The sequence below is a fragment of the Agelaius tricolor genome, unplaced genomic scaffold (assembly GCF_023055355.1).
Source record: "Agelaius tricolor isolate 1412-34295 unplaced genomic scaffold, bAgeTri1.0.p SCAF_13, whole genome shotgun sequence".
In the NCBI taxonomy this organism is placed as follows: domain Eukaryota; kingdom Metazoa; phylum Chordata; class Aves; order Passeriformes; family Icteridae; genus Agelaius; species Agelaius tricolor.
This window is the reverse complement of record NW_027269273.1, coordinates 3,637,701-3,655,903: the sequence shown is the minus strand read 5'-3', so window position 1 is coordinate 3,655,903 and position 18,203 is coordinate 3,637,701. Positions and strand designations below refer to the sequence as shown.

The 18,203-nt window shown below is 49.3% G+C and overlaps 1 protein-coding gene across 1 annotated transcript in view; it reads left to right on the top strand.

Moving 5' to 3' along the window:
• The window catches only part of CDH23 (cadherin related 23), a 230,530-nt gene that overhangs the window by 115,324 nt on the left and 97,003 nt on the right, over nucleotides 1–18,203 (top strand). The window contains exons 9-11 of the mRNA XM_071438456.1: nucleotides 295–373; nucleotides 11,817–11,929; nucleotides 14,115–14,303. Of these exons, the coding sequence (XP_071294557.1) occupies nucleotides 295–373; nucleotides 11,817–11,929; nucleotides 14,115–14,303 (381 nt within the window). The remainder of the gene's footprint in view (nucleotides 1–294; nucleotides 374–11,816; nucleotides 11,930–14,114; nucleotides 14,304–18,203) is intronic.

The following is an 18,203-nucleotide window of genomic DNA, read 5'->3' as shown; positions in this document are numbered from 1 at the left end:
AAATGGGGACACCAATGGCAGATCAAACTGAAAGTGGTGGTGAAAGGGAGTTGTTTCCTGCTGGTGATGCCCTCAGCATTCCCAGCTACATCCTGGGGTGGGTTAGCAGAGTGGATTAACACTCACACCAGGGTGATGAGTACTGAGCCTGAGCTGCTTCGAGGGCAGGCAGTGGGACTTTTCCATGACCTGCATGTCCTAGGACAGGTTGTCCCTCAGCAGCTGGCCCAGGGTGAGAGGTGGAGGTCGTTGTGGCAGCAGTGCTGTGACACCTTGTCCCCTGTCCCTCCCCAGGGCACCACCGTGAGGATGATCACGGCCGTCGACCAGGACAAGGGACGTCCCCGGGGCATCGGCTACACCATCGTGTCTGGTGAGTCTTGGGGCACAGAGGGGACCCAACAGGGATGGAGGGATGGATGGATGGATGGATGGATGGATGGATGGATGGATGAATGGATGGATGGATAATGGAGGGATGGATGGATGGATGGATGGATGGATGGATGGATAATGGATGGATGGATGATGGATGGATGGATGGATGGATGGATGGATGGATGGAGGGATGGATGGGTGGATGGATGGATGGTGGATGGATGGATGGATGGATGGATGGATGGATGGATGATGGATGGATGGAGGGATGGATGGGTGGATGGATGGATGATGGATGGATGGATGGATGGATGGATGATGGATGGATGGATGATGGATGGATGGATGGATGGATGGATGATGGATGGATGGAGGGATGGATGGGTGGATGGAGGGATGATGGATGGATGATGGATGGATGGATGGATGGATGGATGGATGGATGGAGGGATGGATGGGTGGATGGATGGATGGATGATGGATGGAGGGATGGATGGGTGGATGGAGGGATGATGGATGGATGGATGGATGGATGATGGATGGATGATGGATGGATGATGGATGGATGGAGGGATGGATGGGTGGATGGATGGATGGATGGATGATGGATGGATGGATGGATGATGGATGGATGATGGATGGATGGATGGATGGATGGATGATGGATGGATGGATGGATGATGGATGGATGGATGGATGGATGGATGGATGGATGATGGATGGATGGAGGGATGGATGGGTGGATGGAGGGATGATGGATGGATGATGGATGGATGGATGATGGATGGATGGATGGATGGATGGATGGATGGATGATGGATGGAGGGATGGATGGGTGGATGGAGGGATGATGGATGGATGGATGGATGGATGATGGATGGATGATGGATGGATGATGGATGGATGGATGATGGATGATGGAGGGATGATGGATGGATGGAGGGATGGATGGGTGGATGGATGGATGGATGGATGATGGATGGATGGATGGATGGATGGATGATGGATGGATGATGGATGGATGGATGGATGATGGATGGATGGATGGATGGATGGATGGATGGATGGATGATGGATGGATGATGGATGGATGGATGGATGGATGGATGGATGGATGATGGATGGATGGATGGATGGATGGATGGATGATGGATGGATGATGGATGGATGATGGATGGGTGGATGGATGGATGATGGATGGATGGAGGGATGGATGGATGGATGGATGGATGATGGATGGATGGATGGATGGATGGATGATGGATGGAGGGATGGATGGGTGGATGGATGGATGATGGATGGATGGATGGATGATGGATGGATGGATGGATGGATGGAGGGATGGATGGATGGATGGAGGGATGGATGGATGGATGGATGGATGGATGATGGATGGATGGATGGATGGATGGGTGGATGGATGGATGAAGGATGGATGGACAGGATAACCCTTCAATAATGTCCTTGTACATTCCATCCCTGGGAAATCATGGAGTAGAATAGATAGAATGATTTAGGATGGAGGAGACCTTAAAGATGATTGTTCCAACCCCCCTGCCATGGGTAGAGACACCTTCCACTAGACCAGGTAGCTCCATGCAAATTTGACAGTATTTCACATTGAAACCTTTCATTCCTAATGATGAGCCACAAACATCTCCCAGAGGGGATATTCTGTTCCAGGAGGGAACGAGACTAAGTATGGACTGAACAGCTCCTGGTGGTTTCTGTGGTGTTTCCCAAAAGTTTCAGAAGATGTGATGCAAGGACTGGGCCCGTGAGGGTGCAGAGCTAGAGGAGGAACCTTAAGTAAAGTGGTGGTGGCTTTCTGCCTTCTGACAGGATTAAGCCTGCCTTTGGAGTCTGGCTCTGAAGCCTGGGAACCCTTCCTGGTGTGGATGAGTGGATCATTACTGGGCAATGCTTTGGCTGCATGGCCTGAGCATCCCTTCTGATGGCAGCAGGGGCAGGGCAGGCTGGGAAGGTGTTTCCAGATAAAACCCAGCTGCCTTATGGGAAGGCCAGTTTTGGGGGGCTTGGGCCTGTTTCATTTAAGATGCCTTGAGATCAGCAATCCCTGCCATAGCCCAGCTGACTTTGATGCTGCCAGGGCTGCACTCAGATGCTGCTTTGGTGAGGACAGACAGACTGCTCGGAGTGACCCAGGAGTGAGGGACCAGCTTGGTGGGTGTGGGTTGTAACCCTCTTCCTGGCATCATTTTTTGGGTTTTTTTTTCCCCAGCAAGAAACAGCAGCAGTGCTTCCCCTCCCCTCTGGGCCACATGCTCCAGGTGCTGCCCCCACGTGCAGGAATAATTTCCCAGTTTCTTTTCCTTAAAGCCCAGCCATTTCAAACCCTCTTTTAATCAGCCTCAAGGGTCAAGGTGATTTCACCCTGACTTTCAAGTCCACTGATCCTGACTGCAAGTATCCAGCCTTTGAAGATGCGAGGATTATTTATTCCTCTAATTCCCTCTGCAATTTATTCAAGAGATTGTCCCAGATTGTGGGTATCAGCTGGCCAAGGTGCAGCAGGGACTCTCTTCTGGCTGATACAGGTTCTTTTTCACTGGAGACTGGACTGAAACATCAATCTGATTTTGCAGAGGTTGCTGAATTACGGTGAGGATGGTAAAATAGCTGTCAGCCTGGCCATCCTGGACAGGCAGTGGGATGGTGGAGGGGGAATCAGGGTGCTCTGGGATCCAGGTGGAACATGGAGAGACCTGCAGGCAAATCATTGCACACAGCCTTGCATCTGCTTGTGTATGCCAAGAGCTTAACCCTTGCCTGCAGTCCTGCCTAGCGAGGGCAGTTCTCCTACCAGAGGATCCAGCTGAACAGATCAAAAGAGTGATTAAACTACTTTGCACTGCTATTTTTTTCCCCCAGACATGAGAATTATGAAGTGTTTTCCTAACTGGCCAGGAATCTTTCTCCTGTCATCAGCAGGGTCTCATGGATAAGGGGTTGGATGGGAATATCAGATTCTGTGGACAGAGCTGATGTTGCTTTCTGATGTGTGAGAGTCCAGAGACAGGACTGGCATCTAATGTGCTTCCAAAATCCTGCTCAGCCAAGGCAAGCCATTTTCTTTTTGGCAGGCAGGTAAAGCCTAATTAATTTCTCATTATCCTCAATCACGATGGTAAAGGTCAGCGAGCAGATTTTTGCGCCCGAGCTGGAAAATTTTTATGGCAATTTTGCAGAAAAGAAAAGCAAAAAAAAAAGCCTAACATATGGGAACGGGGAAGCAAATTAAATTAGAAACCGACCGTAAGCAAAAGTGAAAGTGGCTGGTGGAAGTAGTAATTAAACCTGGCTCTTCAGCTCCCTTCCAGGAGGGGAGGTGGCAGTGATGCTGCTTCCATTCCCCTGCAGGGATGCATGATGCCTTTTCCCAGCTCTCAGAGATTTTTGGGCACAGGGTTAGCATGTGGCCGGTCTGCTTTTGCCTTTTGGGCTGGTATATGCAGCAGTAGAGAGCTGAGAAGCAACCTGGCCATTCATCATACCTTTGGTGTTAATGCCTAAAGCATCGGTGTGATTTGGAGGCGGGGTTTAAAAATTAATTTGGAATTGCTGCTGTCCCGTTCAGCTCCATCCCTCGGGCAGCCACGTCTGGGGATGTACTGCAGCAGCTCTTATTTATACAGCTATCTCCAGCACAAGGTCCTCCCGTGACAGGAACACAATAAAACTAAAAGATTAACCATAACCACATAAAATAAGACTCGAGATCTAGCTTTATGCCGCCAGCTTACAAAGCTGTTAAGGCTGAGATGATGGAGGAGCACTGGTGTAGCTGTGCCATGGCTTTGGCTGCTTGTCCTGCCTGCATTGGGAATCATTTCCATATCTAATAGGGAAAAGCCATTCAGTTGTTTCTGCCCCTTCCTTCCCATCAGAGTGTTTTAACTCCAGGAAAATGTACTTTTTCACTTCACACTTTACAAGGAACGGGCTCACTGCCCAATAGAAAAAGAAACCCAAACTGAGACCTCACAATTCATGCCCCTCGTGCCAAAAGGCTGGTCAGTGCCAGGGCTCCCATTGCTCCAGAGGGTGTTCCTTGTTCCTGCTGCTTTTCCTGTGGCCAGAGCCCTGTGCTAGCCCTCCCTCCCCGGCTGCAGTGACAGGTTGGAGACGCTCAGCCACTGAGGTCAGGACTCTGTTTGAAGGACAGATAATTAATCCAGCAAAGTAATCCACAGCTCCTTTTTGGCAGATTTATGGAGATAGCCTCTGTGCTGGGGACTCTGCCTCATCATCTTTCATTTCCCAGGCAAAGCCAGTGACTTGTTGTATAACACGACCTGTTCTAGATAAGGCTTTTCATTTAGGGGAGCTCTCCGGGCTAACAGAGATTGATTTTCCTGGCGGGAATCGGGAGGGCCCTGGCAGTTTTGGGCAGGATCAGCCCTGCAGACGGCAGTGTGTTTTCACATTTGCTGCCTCTGCACACCGCCTGGGGCACGGGGAATCCTCTGGCTCTTTAAGGGAAGGATTTTCAGCGTGAATTAAAGAGCAATTTAATTAATAGGCGGGAGGAGACTTCAGCCTGCGAGCTCTTCTTAGGAAAACGTATTGACTCACGTGTTGCTTGCTAGCAGTAAACTTTGGGCTTCATTTATTTCCAGGAGAGTCAGGAGACTTGGAGCCTCCTGGCAGGAGGGTGTGAAGGTGACCTGTGCTGCTTGGGCAGGCACTGAGGGGTTAACCCAGGGGACAGGGTACCACATGTCAGTCTCTGCCTGCCTGACACATTTCAGGTGCGGTGATGGATGGGCAGTGGGAGATTGCACAAGGGCAATCTATACGTCCTTCCTGGGGCTTGGAAAATCCTTCAGGAGAGAGGGGAGGGAGCTTTCAGTCAGAGATGGTCCTTAGGGCTATTCACAAACCCTCAGGGTGGGGTTCTTCCCCCCTCCTCCCCAACTGGATTGTTTTATGAGACTGATGCAGTTTCTAGCAAAGTCTCTCTTCTTTAAGCTGGTGCACCCCGAGGGAAACATGAATTAAAAATCATTATTTGCACAATGCAACAGAAGTGTGAGTTACAGAAGTGCGAGGGAAGCTGAAAATAATTGTTCTCCATCTTCTGGATTTCCTGCTAAGGAATAAAATGTCATAGATATATTTTTTATATATATAATATGTATATATGAGTAATTAATCAGTGCAGTAGCACTCTCAGAACATGTTTCCTGTGCTCTTAACAGAGCCCACTGCCTTCTTTATGAAAGTGCAGCATGAATCCTTGAGGAAAGGTCAAGTGGCCAAAGAGGTCTCCAAGCCCTCAGCTGCTGACATCTCCCTCCATGGCTTGACCTGACTTAATAAAGAAGGCAGAGCAAAGCACTTCCTAAAACCCTTAAACCAGACATTGGGGAGCACCCTTGGAAGTGGGGACCTGCTCATTTTGCTATTCCCTACCTCGCTCCAGTTTTTCCCACATTCTCCTCGCTCGGTGAACTGCCGGGGTGTTGAAGCCCTCATAAATTCCAGCTGCTGGGAGGGCCTTCCTGTGTGATTTAAAGGCAGCCATCACAGCAGAACATTTCTGTAGGAGGACACGCTGATGGGTGGAAAAGTGCCTGGCGCCGAGTTATCCATCAAAAGCTGTTTGTTCCCACCCTGCCAATGCAAGGGGATGAGACAGCACAAAGCAAAGATGGTGGCTGCAGTCACAGCCCCTCTCCCCTTGGCTCAGTTGCTCCCCTTCTTCCTGCAGGCTGCTTTTTTTCATCATGTTGGCATCTGGCTTTGGCTCCCTGGCAATCCAGGAGTCGTTGGAAAGAGATATGATTGGGATAATGGTTTGCGTGGCAGGTGGTCCCCCAGCAAACGGCCCGCTGTAATTAAAACTATACATTCCCTTTTATGTGGAAACAGGAAACAAAAGCATCTTTTCTGTTTAATTTCTGGGACTTCCTGTTCAGCTTTTTGGGATTTAGTGTGTGTTCAAGGCTGAGCAACCTGGTCTAGTGGAAGTTGTTTGGAATGAGATGATCTCTGAGGTTCTTTCCAACCCAAATCGGTCTGGGATTCAATGTTGACCACCAGGGGAGAACGATGAACCTGGACCACCTCTGTTAATGTCATGGCTAGCAAAAACAACTGGTTCTGAGATGGTTTTTAATGGAGGAATTTCAGAAAGCTGTGGATTCTGGAGATGTGGGGTTTATGTCAAAAAGCCCATTTGAGATGACGTGGGGGAATGATGGTCGTGGTCCAAGACTCAGAATCCTTTTGTGTGAGGAATTACACTCAGAGCAGAAACTCTGAGGGTTCTGTTCTCCTCTCTGGTACTCAGCCACAGCTCCCAGGAAATCTGGGAGGGGAATTGCACCTTGGGTGATAAATACCTCCTTTTATTTCCTTGTACTGTACATTCCGTTCTGAAAAAGGGACCTGCGAGCATTTGGTGTGAGCTCCTTTTGTGGCTCTGCAAGATCACAAGTTCTGCTAGAATGGACAGATCCTTGGGGAAAGATACTAAAAGGGCCTGTTTGCAGAGCAGGCATGTGAGGAGGAGCGCTGGCACACAGCTTTGGGCTCAGATCTGTTATCCCAGAGAGCTGCATCTCCCCAGACGAGCAGCAAACCAAGAGGAGAAGGGGACACTGTTTTTACACAGCATCTCGATTTGTAACAACAAGCTCAGGTTGTAACAGCCAGTTTTCCTTTGGAAATGACTTGTTGCCTTTGAATTTAATCACGGGGCAAGGCCCCTGCCCTGGCAGTGCTTCCCTGAGGGCGGCCTGGGGGCAGCAACTCAAGGTGAAGAGCAGCGAGGTGCTCACGGCAGCTGATGGACTATTTATCTGCTAATAACTGTGTCTGTTGCTGACTCCATGAACCACATCCAACAGCATCTATTTCTGTGCCCGAGGAGCCCTGACGGAGCACATTTTGATTAATAAATTATCCGGAGCAAGGTGTGTGATGGCTTCCCCTTTCACATCTCGTGAAAGTCACCCGCTCCAAGTTCAGCCCTGGCTCCCAACGTGAGCAGCCCTTCCTGCAGAGGGGGGTGGGAAATTATCCTGCCCTGGGAAAACAGCTCGCCCTGACTCACAGGTGGCTCTTCACTAGAGCAGGGCAGTGGCTGCATCTCTCCCTTGAAAAGTGCTCAAGGCTAAAGGGGTAGGGAGGAAGGAGGAGATATTGATGGTGTGGTTTTTTCCCTCCTTTTTTTCCCTTTTTCTTCCCCCCCCCCCCCCCCCCCCCCCCATTTCTCTGGGTTTGAGCCAGTACTTTTAACAGCCTTTTTAAACTGAGAGCTTGGCTGAGGGCAATTAAACATTATGGCTCTCATCTATAAAACCCCTCGTTATAGCAGTGTTTCTCCAAAATGATGCCTATGCCACCATCCGTTCCTCAATGAGCTTGGAAAAACACTCTGAATGGGCTCCTGTGATCCATCCCAGTGCTCCCAGCCCAGCATCCCCTCAGTGCCTGCCTTCCCAGGCCCCTGTCTGCCTGCAGTGTATGCAGGAGCTGCTGCTGCCCCTCTACCTGCACATGGACAGATGGATGAGAAACTTCTCCTTCTTCTTGACCTGTGTCATAACAAAAAGCTGGGTTTGTAGGTCCTGAGCAAGCCTATTTCTTGCCAGGTGGGAGCAACAAGTCTGCTAGAAGTAGTTTCATACTGCAGTCCCAAAGTTCTTAATTTTTTCTCATTGTCATTCTCCCCTTTCCCTCTGTCTTTCTGATATTTAAAACATTTCCTGTCTTGTTTTCCTTCTCTCTGCCCCCCCTTTTGCTGCTCAGCCTTTCCTTTTTCATCCTTTAATTTCTGCCACATTCCTGCGTGTACCTCTGGTGTCTCCAGAGAGAGGAAAGATAAAATTGGCTAATTTCCCCCCATCTTATTTTTTTTCCCTTGTTCTCTGGAAAGTGAAGGCACATTAAGATGATCAGAGAGATTTTGGCAAGGAAAATGTCTCAGGAAATGGGTATTGTTCAGCAGTGTGCGTGCTTCAGCAGGGATCACTGGTCAGAGCAGCGAGGAAGTGGTGGTTGGAGAGGTATTGGAGACACCTCTTTCCCTAAATTTGCTAATTTGCAAAGCCAGGAACTCTCTGCTAGTAGAAAAATAGCCCCAGTGGGCATAGGGTGAGTATCTGATGGTGTTGGGGAGGCTGAGCTAGAGAACAGCCTCTGATGTGCAGCTAGGAGGCCTTTGGGCCCCTAGTTTAGTTGCCCATCCTTCAAAAAGTGACCATGGTCAAATCTGAAATGCATGACCCTTTTCAGGACACGGAACACAGCGCTGTGTTTAGTCAAATTCCTCCCCTATTGACCTAATTCCACTAAATTCCATTGTTTCTGCATTTTATTGCACTTCATATTAGGGGGAGGTGACCCTGAGGCACAAACTTTACCATGGCAACCTGGTGTCCTGGAGCATTTAAATGCCTGGCAGCACAGTCCCATCCATCTCCTGGAGCGTCCTTCAAAGCTGGGAGCAGAAGAAGCTTCCCAAGGAGTCAGCCATAAATTACAGCATGAAAGTGGGAAGTCAGGATGGAAAGAGGGGAATCGTCCGAGGGAGGAGACTGGAAATCTTCATGTTCAGCAGCAAAAGATCAGGAAAAAAACCCACAAGGCCATTGCTAATATTTTAAGTAGACTGGTGAGCTCATTAAGCTGGCAAGCGGTCAGTGGGGCATTTGGGATGGAGAGAAGAGAGGAGCAAGGACAGGAATGGGAGGAATTCTGTCCAGGAGGAATATAGAGTGGCTCAGTAATGGGGAGAAAGGTATCAAGGCACTTGGGGCTCTGGAGAGAGAGGAGAGGCCAGGTGGCTCCTGGGTGGGAGGGAGGGGATGGCAGGGCCCCGAGGCTTTGGCCATCCTGAGGATGTAGCCCCACATTTCTCTTCACAGAGAAAAGCAAGGCACAATTCTTCCCAAGAATATTTCTGGGTTTCACATTCTCTTAACCTCAGAGAAAGGAAAAAACAATTCTTATCACTTGCTGTGCCTGTGTTTGTGCAAAAATAGAATGCAATGTGGAGATTGTTTACCCAAAGTGACGGTGTTTTGTTTCCTTGGCCTGTCAGGGCCGAGTGTGTGTGTGTGTTGGGACTGTTGGGTGACAGTCATGAGATTCTGGGCAGTGTGAGCAGGGTTGAGTGCTTGGCAGGTTCAGTTTTAGATGTATAGAATAATACAGTATAATAAAGTAATTAATTAGCCTTCTGATGTCCCTGGAGTCAGATGCATCATTCCTCCTTCGTCAGTGCCCTCACAGCATTGCTATATGAGGAAGGTGCAGCTGTGATCCAACAGAAGCTGGAAGGGAGCAAGGGAGCAGTGTGAGCAGGGCTGAGTGGTGGCAGGTTCAGTTTTAGATGTATAGAATAATATAGTATAATAAAGTAATTAATTAGCCTTCTGCTATCCATGGAATCCTCCTCACCATTCCTCCTTCGTCAGGGCCCTCGCAGCATTGCTATATGAGGAAGGTGCAGCTGTGATCCAACAGAGGTTGGAAGGGAGCAAGGTGGATGCTGAGTGATGGGAAACAACTTTCTGTGGCAGCAGATCTGTCTTGCAGCTCCCTTCCAGGGAAATGACAAATGCTGTGTGTGTTTCATTCGTGCTGAGATGTATTGAGAAGACAGGATTTATTTTTTACTTCCTTTTGACTGGGATGACTGGAATTTACCTGCAGGGTTTCCTGGCTCCTGTCTGTGTCTGGTTCAGGGGTTTCTGCATGCCTCAGGATGCTGTGTGGGTGACCATATGCCTGGATATATAACCTCCCTGGTCATCACTAATTCAGCAGCCTGCTCTGCTTTTGTGTCAGGCTGGTGTCAGGTGTCCCAGGCTCCACACACCAACTGCTGGCTTTTGTCTGCCTCGCAGGGAGAGCACCTGGAGCTGCCACAGGCACATTCCCAGGCAGGACATTGTCCTTTTGGTGTCTGCTGGCCATGACACTTGAGCATTAGCGTTGGTTGGGGTCTCTGTACAAATCACAAACGGGACAGGACTGCTGGGAACGTGCCTTGAGCTGTTTTATTTTCCAGCATCACTCTCATTACATGGTTATGACAATGGGAAGGTGTCATCAGCTCATGTGCCCAGCAACAGACAAAGAACTTAATGTTACAACTTAAAGTTTTTTGACCAATCACACAAAGCAAAAGCACATTGACAGTAGTTCTATCTAATTATTATAAGCACCTGTACCTTTTTTTTTCCTTCTGTTAAACAATGCTTGCTTATTTTAAATACAACACCTGCTTGTAAGCCTTAAAGCCTTAAAACACAATGCACAGAGCTCCATTATTAAGCTTCAAACTTCTTAATATCTTGCTAGATAAACTTTTCTGCACCTTAGGGAGTTATTCTAAACAAGTGTTAATACACAGACCATTGTTCTATTTGTTCTTGCTTTTCTACTTCTTATATAATTTTTCTGCTGACCAATCTCATGGCTGCTGCTTAGCTCCAATCACAGTTCTGCTGTCTCTGAGGCCTGCCTTTTGCAGCTTTCCCAAAACCCTCTGGTTTTATGGATTCCCACAGAGCATGTTGTCTTCATCCCCTCTGGGTGTCTGATTCCAGAGGAGAATTCAAGCTGGGATGGGATGGGATGGGATGGGATGGGATGGGATGGGATGGGATGGGATGGGATGCTCAGTGGCATCCTGGCTGCTTGCCTGCATGCAGGGACAGGCACAGGGGCCAAATTTGGCTCCAGCAGAGGAAAACCAGGCAGCTGCACAGGGTCAATGCATATGGCAAGAGCATTAAAGCAGGACAAGTGCCACACAATTTTGCTGATACTTTCACTGGCTTCTAATACACCCAGCTAAGAAATTCCTGAGCTGTGTGAGGCTTCTCTATTACTTGATAGACTTTTTTTCTTTCCTTAAGCTCTGCAGCCTCTCCTTGAGTACATTTGGACTTGTATCCCCCTCAGCACCCTCTGGCAAGATAAACCACCACCTGTTTGTGGAGAATTCCCCATGAGCTTGGTCCATCTGTGCCTCCCTGTGATTATCCTGGACTGATGTCCCTTAACCCCTGGATTTTAGGAGAGAGGCCATGCCCACCCCAGGAACAGTACCCTGCAAATGCAAGTGGTCACTCAGAGGGGAGCAGCTGGATTTGGTCCTGCTTTCAGCTTTGCTGTTGCAGATTTTAATAATATAAAACCCTCTGAAATTCTTCAGCTGCCTCCAGCACTGGCAGCTTTTGGCTGTGGAAGGAGAGCCCCATTTTGAGCCCTGAGCTGGGACAGGTGAGAGGAGGAGAGGAGTGTTACAGCCATGACATTTCAAAGCACATTGGAATGGTGTGCCAGGTTCCTAGAGACCACAGCTTAGAATTTGTGTCCTCTTGCTCCCCTCCCTGTTGCCTCCAGCACTTTTTTGTGCCAGCTGCTTGTGCTCACATTCCTGTTATTTTTCCCAGGTAACACCAACAGCATCTTTGCACTGGACTACATCAGTGGAGCCTTAACCCTGAATGGGCCCCTGGACAGGGAAAATCCCTTCTACAGCGCTGGATTCATCCTCACAGTGAAGGTGAGACTGCTCCAGCTGGGAAGCACATGGACAGGATGGGGAGGACATCCTGCCTGGGGACACCCCCTTCCAGATAATGCTGCAAACCTGGGCTCTGTTGTTCTCTTGGGCATCCAGAGCCATGATGTGCTGACCAAGTGAGATGTTAAACACAGTCTGTCACTATAGGACACGAAATAACACCACACACACACACAACTGCTGCTCTCAAGGTGGAAAAGGGAAGTTTATTTTCTGACTCCAACATTAATAGATTTCCAAAAGTGGCAGTGGATTGGAGGGTGAAAGTGCCACCTCTCCAATGACACTGGACAAAGCAACAGTCCATCAAATTTCTCCTCCTCCATAAAAGAATGCAAAACTGGAAGTTATTTACAGAAAGTGTGTGAGAAATTTGTTACAAGAATGTAAACATCGGAAGGCTTAGAAAATCTTTTAAAATCAGGGTGACAACAGTCCCCTTGTCTGGTGGCCCAAAACATGATGTGTGAGGCCATTTTTGCCATCCTGCCTGTGGCTGTGCCTGCTGGCAGCATGCAGATACCCCAGGCTTGCATATAGCACCAGACACATACTCAGGCACCTGAATTGTGCCTACTTTTGCCTGTTTTTCCTCCTTCTCCCCACCAAAGCCCTGGATAAACATGACATTTTGTCTTGTCAGCAGGCAGTGGTGTAACAGGACATCATCTGTGCCTCCCTGGCACGGGGAGGGAGTGATGCTGGAAGTTGCCTTGTCAAGAAAAGGCACTGGAGCGTGGCTCTCCAGCCCCTCCAGCCCCACCTCAGAGTGACTCCCTGGCTCTGCTCACAGCCCTGTAATTAAAATCAATACCAAGCTGGGCAGCTGGTTGGAAACACATTTAGAAGTATGGATTCTGCTGGGTCGGGGTGGGGAAAAATCAGCAGCGTAGGAAGGGTCATTGATTGGGAGGGAGGCAGCCAGCACATTGCCTTCTTGTTTTGGCAAGTGTGATGCTTCCTTGGAGTGGGGCAGAGGCACAAGAAATCACCCCTCTAGGTCCCAGACACAGTTCACACCATGAGGCTTTGTGTGTGAGGAGGAGATCCTCACCCACCCCTGGTATAGCTTCATTCAGGCTTTTATAGTTTCAAAAATCAAAAGAGGAAAGATTGTCTGGTTTTAATAGGCACAAAAATATCTGTTTAATCTTGGAAAGGTTTGTGAGCCTGAAAACTTGCCCGTTTTCCTGCCTGCATGACAATGGAGTTCCAGCCACGTTCTGTTGCTCTGACAGATTTCCATGTCCTCTCCCCACAAACTTCACATCCTCCCGCAAATGCCAGCTCTGTGCATCCCACATCCCCAGGACCCAAAATGTTCCCTGCTGCTCTCATCCTGGAGCACACAGTGAAAATACAGCTGGATTGCTCCTCGCTGGGATCAGCCTGTTCTGCTGCTGTGTGCAGAAGCAGTGAATAGCAATGAGCCGTGTGGGTCGTGAGAGCGTTGCTTTTCCATGCCCACAGCAAAGCAAGATTATCCAAAGGACAAGAGGAGGGACTCGCCTTGAAAAGGCTGTTTCATGAGTCCTGCTTCTCTGGCATTAAAATCTGCACTCTCTTTTTGGGAAGGCAGAATTAAAGTCCTTCTTGAGACAGAGGTGTGATGTGGACTCATGACTCAGCTCTGTATTTAGACACGTGTTGCCAAACCTATTTTAAGGTCTAAGTGTTCTTTTCCTCTGGTGCCCTAGTTTTCCATCCCTATGTTTTTCAGCATACTGAGTGGTTCACTGTCAGCTCCCAGTCCCACATCAGGAATGGCAGAGCAGAGAGCAGGAGTGCTCTTTGCCCCTTATTTTGTGGATTGTCCCCTACATCTCACAAAGGACATTTTTTCTGTTTAAATGCTTGTGGCAGGGAAATCTAGTTGTTCTTGTGTGACTCCAGATCCCGCCAACCTGTTGCAGAAGAACTTGGCCACAGCCTTCCTAAGGGAAATGTTGAACCCCTGGAAAGGTTTTTGTGAGACTAAAGCATGAGTGATGGGAAAGCTGAGCCAACATCTCTATGTGTTAATGGAACAATGGCAGAGCCAATTGGGAATCCTTCTGTGGCAAAGTGGAGGAAGAGAAAGCTGCAAGAGTGTCTCGCTGTGCACACTGTCTTTACATTCATTCCTTCTGGAGAACAAAGGCTGCCCTGTTTTCTGTCCTTGCAGGGGACAGAGCTGAACGATGACCGCACGCCCTCCAACGCCAGCGTCACCACCACCTTCAACATCCTGGTCATCGACGTCAACGACAACGCCCCCGAGTTCAACAGCTCCGAGTACAGCGTGGCCATCCCAGAGCTGGCCCAGGTGGGCTTTGCCCTTCCCCTCTTCATCCAGGTGCAGGACAAGGATGAGGTGAGGTTTCCTCTCCCTCCTTTGTGGGGTAGCACTGGTTGGGTTTCGGGGTGGGCAGGGGAGGAGTCACTGCATGGTTCTGTCCCAGCACCCCTTTTCCATCTCTCACTGCTGCCATCTCTGTGTTTGCTGTGTACCCCCAGCCCAGTTTCCCTCCCCAGTGTGCAGGCACTAATGCAGTCAGGATTGCAGGGCCCCTGAGAGCCAGAAAATAGGATTGTCTGGGAGGCTGATCCCTGCCTGCTTTGAGGGCTCTTGTCAGGCACTTCTTTGCCGGTCTGGTTTAGCAAAGGAGGAGTTTTCCCCTGCCAGGGACAGGGAAGGCAGGAGCCCCAGGCTAAGTCAGGGAGGATGTAGGAGATGCCCCTCAGAGCAGGGAGGACTGGGATACCAGTTCATCACTGCAAACAAGGCAGGAGCTTTGGAGGCTTGTTCCTCCCACGTGTCAGTGGAGCTCCTGTTTGTCACGCGCCGATCCGTGCCTTGCTTGGGATTGCAGCCTCTGTTCCAGCCTTGGGCTCCCAGCCTTCAATTACTCTGATTATTTGACTTGTGCAGTTCACGTCTGGCTGCTCCTGTGTGCTGGTCCCCCCCCAGCCCCGCCACGCCGCCGGGTGCCTGCTCCAAAGCAGTGCTGACACCTCATGGTGAGCTGGCCAAAACCGCTGGGAAAGGCTCTGCCCGCAGGCTCCTGCTGTTCCCGTTCCTCTTGGGGCTGAACAGGACATGAGGGGAGAGGGTTTGTCAGAATAAATGCCATCACAGAATGGGTTGGGTTGGAAGGGACCTGAAAAATCAGCTCCTTCCAACCCCCCTGCCAGGGGCCGGGACAGCCTCCACTAGAGCAGGTGGCTCAGGGCTTCATCCAGCATCGTGGCAAAGCATCACCAGGATGTTTTCCTGATGCTTCAGGTAATGGGAAATAAAACATTCCCCCCCGACCCCAGCCCCCAAGATCCTGGTGGGTCAGTTAAAATGTGCATCTTTAAGTTGCCTTTTCTGGCTGAGAAGATGGATTTGCTATTCCCCAGCCCTGGGTGGAGCTCACCCCGTCTCGTCAAGCCACCCAGAAATCCCATTTTTTTCCATCTGAAGTGATTATGACACAGAGCTAATAAGTTACTGGTGACATGATGTCACCATGCAGGAGTTATGAGTTCAGCCTGAAGAGGTGCAGATGAGCTATTAAGCAGATAAAGAGACTGTTTTTTCTTGAAAATGTCAATTGCTAATAAAGAAGATATGGATATGACAGATGCTTAGGATAGTTTCTGAATAGAGCTGCTGTCGTGCTTGCTGAGAGATGTCAGCAGATCCATTCTTGAAGGGCATTGTAACACTTCTGTTTGTGCCACCAGGATGAAGGATCTGTCATTATTTCTGGTTAAAAGCTCATTTTACTGGAGTGACTCCCATTCAAGAATTCACTTTTCAGCCTTGCTAATTTTAAAATGGGAGAATAAAAAATAGCCTTGCCTTCCCCATCGCACCAGCAAAAAATACACGCTGTTCTTTTGATGTATTTCTTTCACTTCCTGAGATTTCCCCAAAAGAATTAGCTGAGATTTTCAAAACTGCTGAGAGAGGATCTCTTGTGCTAAGGGAGTCTGAAGGAGTTTTACTGTACACGTCTTCAGAGACCATCATATTAACACAGATTGCTTTGACCGTGGCATTATTTTCACTGATAAGAAGCAGAGGAGAGCTGATTCTTGGAATATCTGGAGGGAGGAAAGTTATAAGCAATTGGTTACTTTTTTTCCTGCATTATCCTGGGATGGATCTCCCTTATTTCTTCTCATGGATGCTTGCAACTGGGTTAACTGTCAAGGTAGCACTTTGGGGGGAAAAAAAGGGAAAAGATGCCCAGCTTATGAAAAAGATGTGTATGAGATAGAAGTAGGACTGCACCTGCAGGCAGCACTGCTTCCCAGAGAAATATTTGTGGAGCCCTGAAGACCCACCAAGTTTCAGTGAAAAAACTACAGAAAGGTTATGTAGTTGCCTGGCAGAGATATCTTGGATGCTCAAGTGCCCTGTGAGAGCTGTGAGGGGTTTACAAACCATCTGGATTTGAGGTGGCTGAGGTGGCACCAGGCTCTCTCTTCTCTCTGTGGGTGCAGGCGTGGAGGGATGCGTTGGCAAGGACCAAGAACTTCAGGCAGGGATGGGACTGAGGACATGGCTGACAGAAGCTGTTCTGGCAGCACTGGCTTCATGCTGGAGATGCCACAACTCATCTGTGTAAGGGGCACAGGGAAACCAGAAGAGAGTTGTACACATCTCCAGGGAAAGCAGAGAGAGAAATAAATGAGAGCAGATGGGTTGAGACACGGGAAATCAAAACCGGAGTCTTTGGGAAGATCACTTTGCTCGAGTCTGTCTCCTGCCTCCCACCTTATGTCATGTCACAGAGTCCTGGGAGATTCCCTTGGCAGATTGCTTTATTTCCTGAGCCCCTGAGGGTCTGGCCCCTCTGGAAAATTCAGGCATTGCTCCTTTAGCCCTCCAGGTGGTTGAGGGAGCAGCCTGGACTCTGCCCTGTGCAGAGGTCCTGTGGGTCTGGGTGGTTTTTTGAGGAGCCTTCCTGTCATTGTGCCTTTGTGGAGCTGGGGAAAGGGCTGTCACATGGGTCTGGCCTTTAACACACACCGTGTGGGCTGCCAAGGCTGTTAAACAAGGCTTTTCAAAGCCAGGCCCACACAGCCTTTTTTAACCGTGGGGTTTTTGGCCTTTCTTTCTTCTGGTGTGTTTTGCACAAACTGAAATGATGGCTTTTGGAAGGAGTCAGATTAAACCATTCAGCAAAGCACTTAAAAATGCATTTCTGAGGCACACAAGACCTCACTTGAAAGCCTATGCCTGGCTTTCCCTCTGTGCTGTAAGTGCCTTTCTGCAGCTCAGCTGGCATTAACCTCTCAGACAAGGTTCCCAAGCGAGTGTCTCCAAGGAGAAGCCCTTCCTCAGAGCCCAGCCCCTGCAAACTCTCAGATTTCACTCCCTAAATGAGGCCATGGTCTTGCTGCAGGAGGAGCTGTCAGGTGGGATGGGGAGCTCCTCAAGAGGAGGCAACTGAGCTGAGCTGAGGTGGCCCCTCACATGGATTTGGGGTGCAGCTGAGAGGTGTTCAGCCAGGTGTGCTGCTTTTCCCTTCTGAATTCTCCAGGATTTACTGAAAGGGAAATGAGTACACAGGGTTTGCACAGGGTTTTTGATTCAGCCTTCTTGAGCAACCTGCCTTGTGGAAGGTGTCCCTGCCCAGAGCAAGGGGCTGGAATGAGCTGAGCTTTATGATCCCTTCCAACCCAAACCAGTCTGGGGTTCTATGAGCCAAGAAAAAAGCACTATCTGCTGTGCAGCTGAGCTTCTCTCCCTGCCAGATAGAGAGCAGACCCTTGAACAGCTTTCCCAAGCCATTCAAGAGCTGCTTAGGAAAATCCATTGAGATTTCCCAGTGTTCAGGCTGAGCCTGCACTCAACTGGACACCCCCAGGCTGTGGTTGGGTTCTCCTCATTCACATTGTGGTGGTTCAGCAGGGGGAATAAATCCTGTATGTGAGGCAGAAGATTAAAGCACTAACTTATCTGCTTTTACAGCAAGGTTTGTTTCTGGGTTGAGAACAAGAGCCCTGAGCTCTGGGACAGGTTGGTGTTAATTCAGAGGGCTCATCTGCTGCTGAGTTGGAATTTGGGAGACATGGATGCTGATTTGGAGACATGGATGCTGATCTGGGAGACATGGATGCTGTTCTGGGAGACAGGGGTGTCATTTTTGGATATGCTGGTGGCTTGATGCTGTATCACAGGGAGAAGGCAAGGGTTTGGCCATCCAGGAAAAGGAGCAGGGCATCCTTTGGTGCATCCCCCATTTCCTATGGCTCTGAGATCCATGGATTTCTG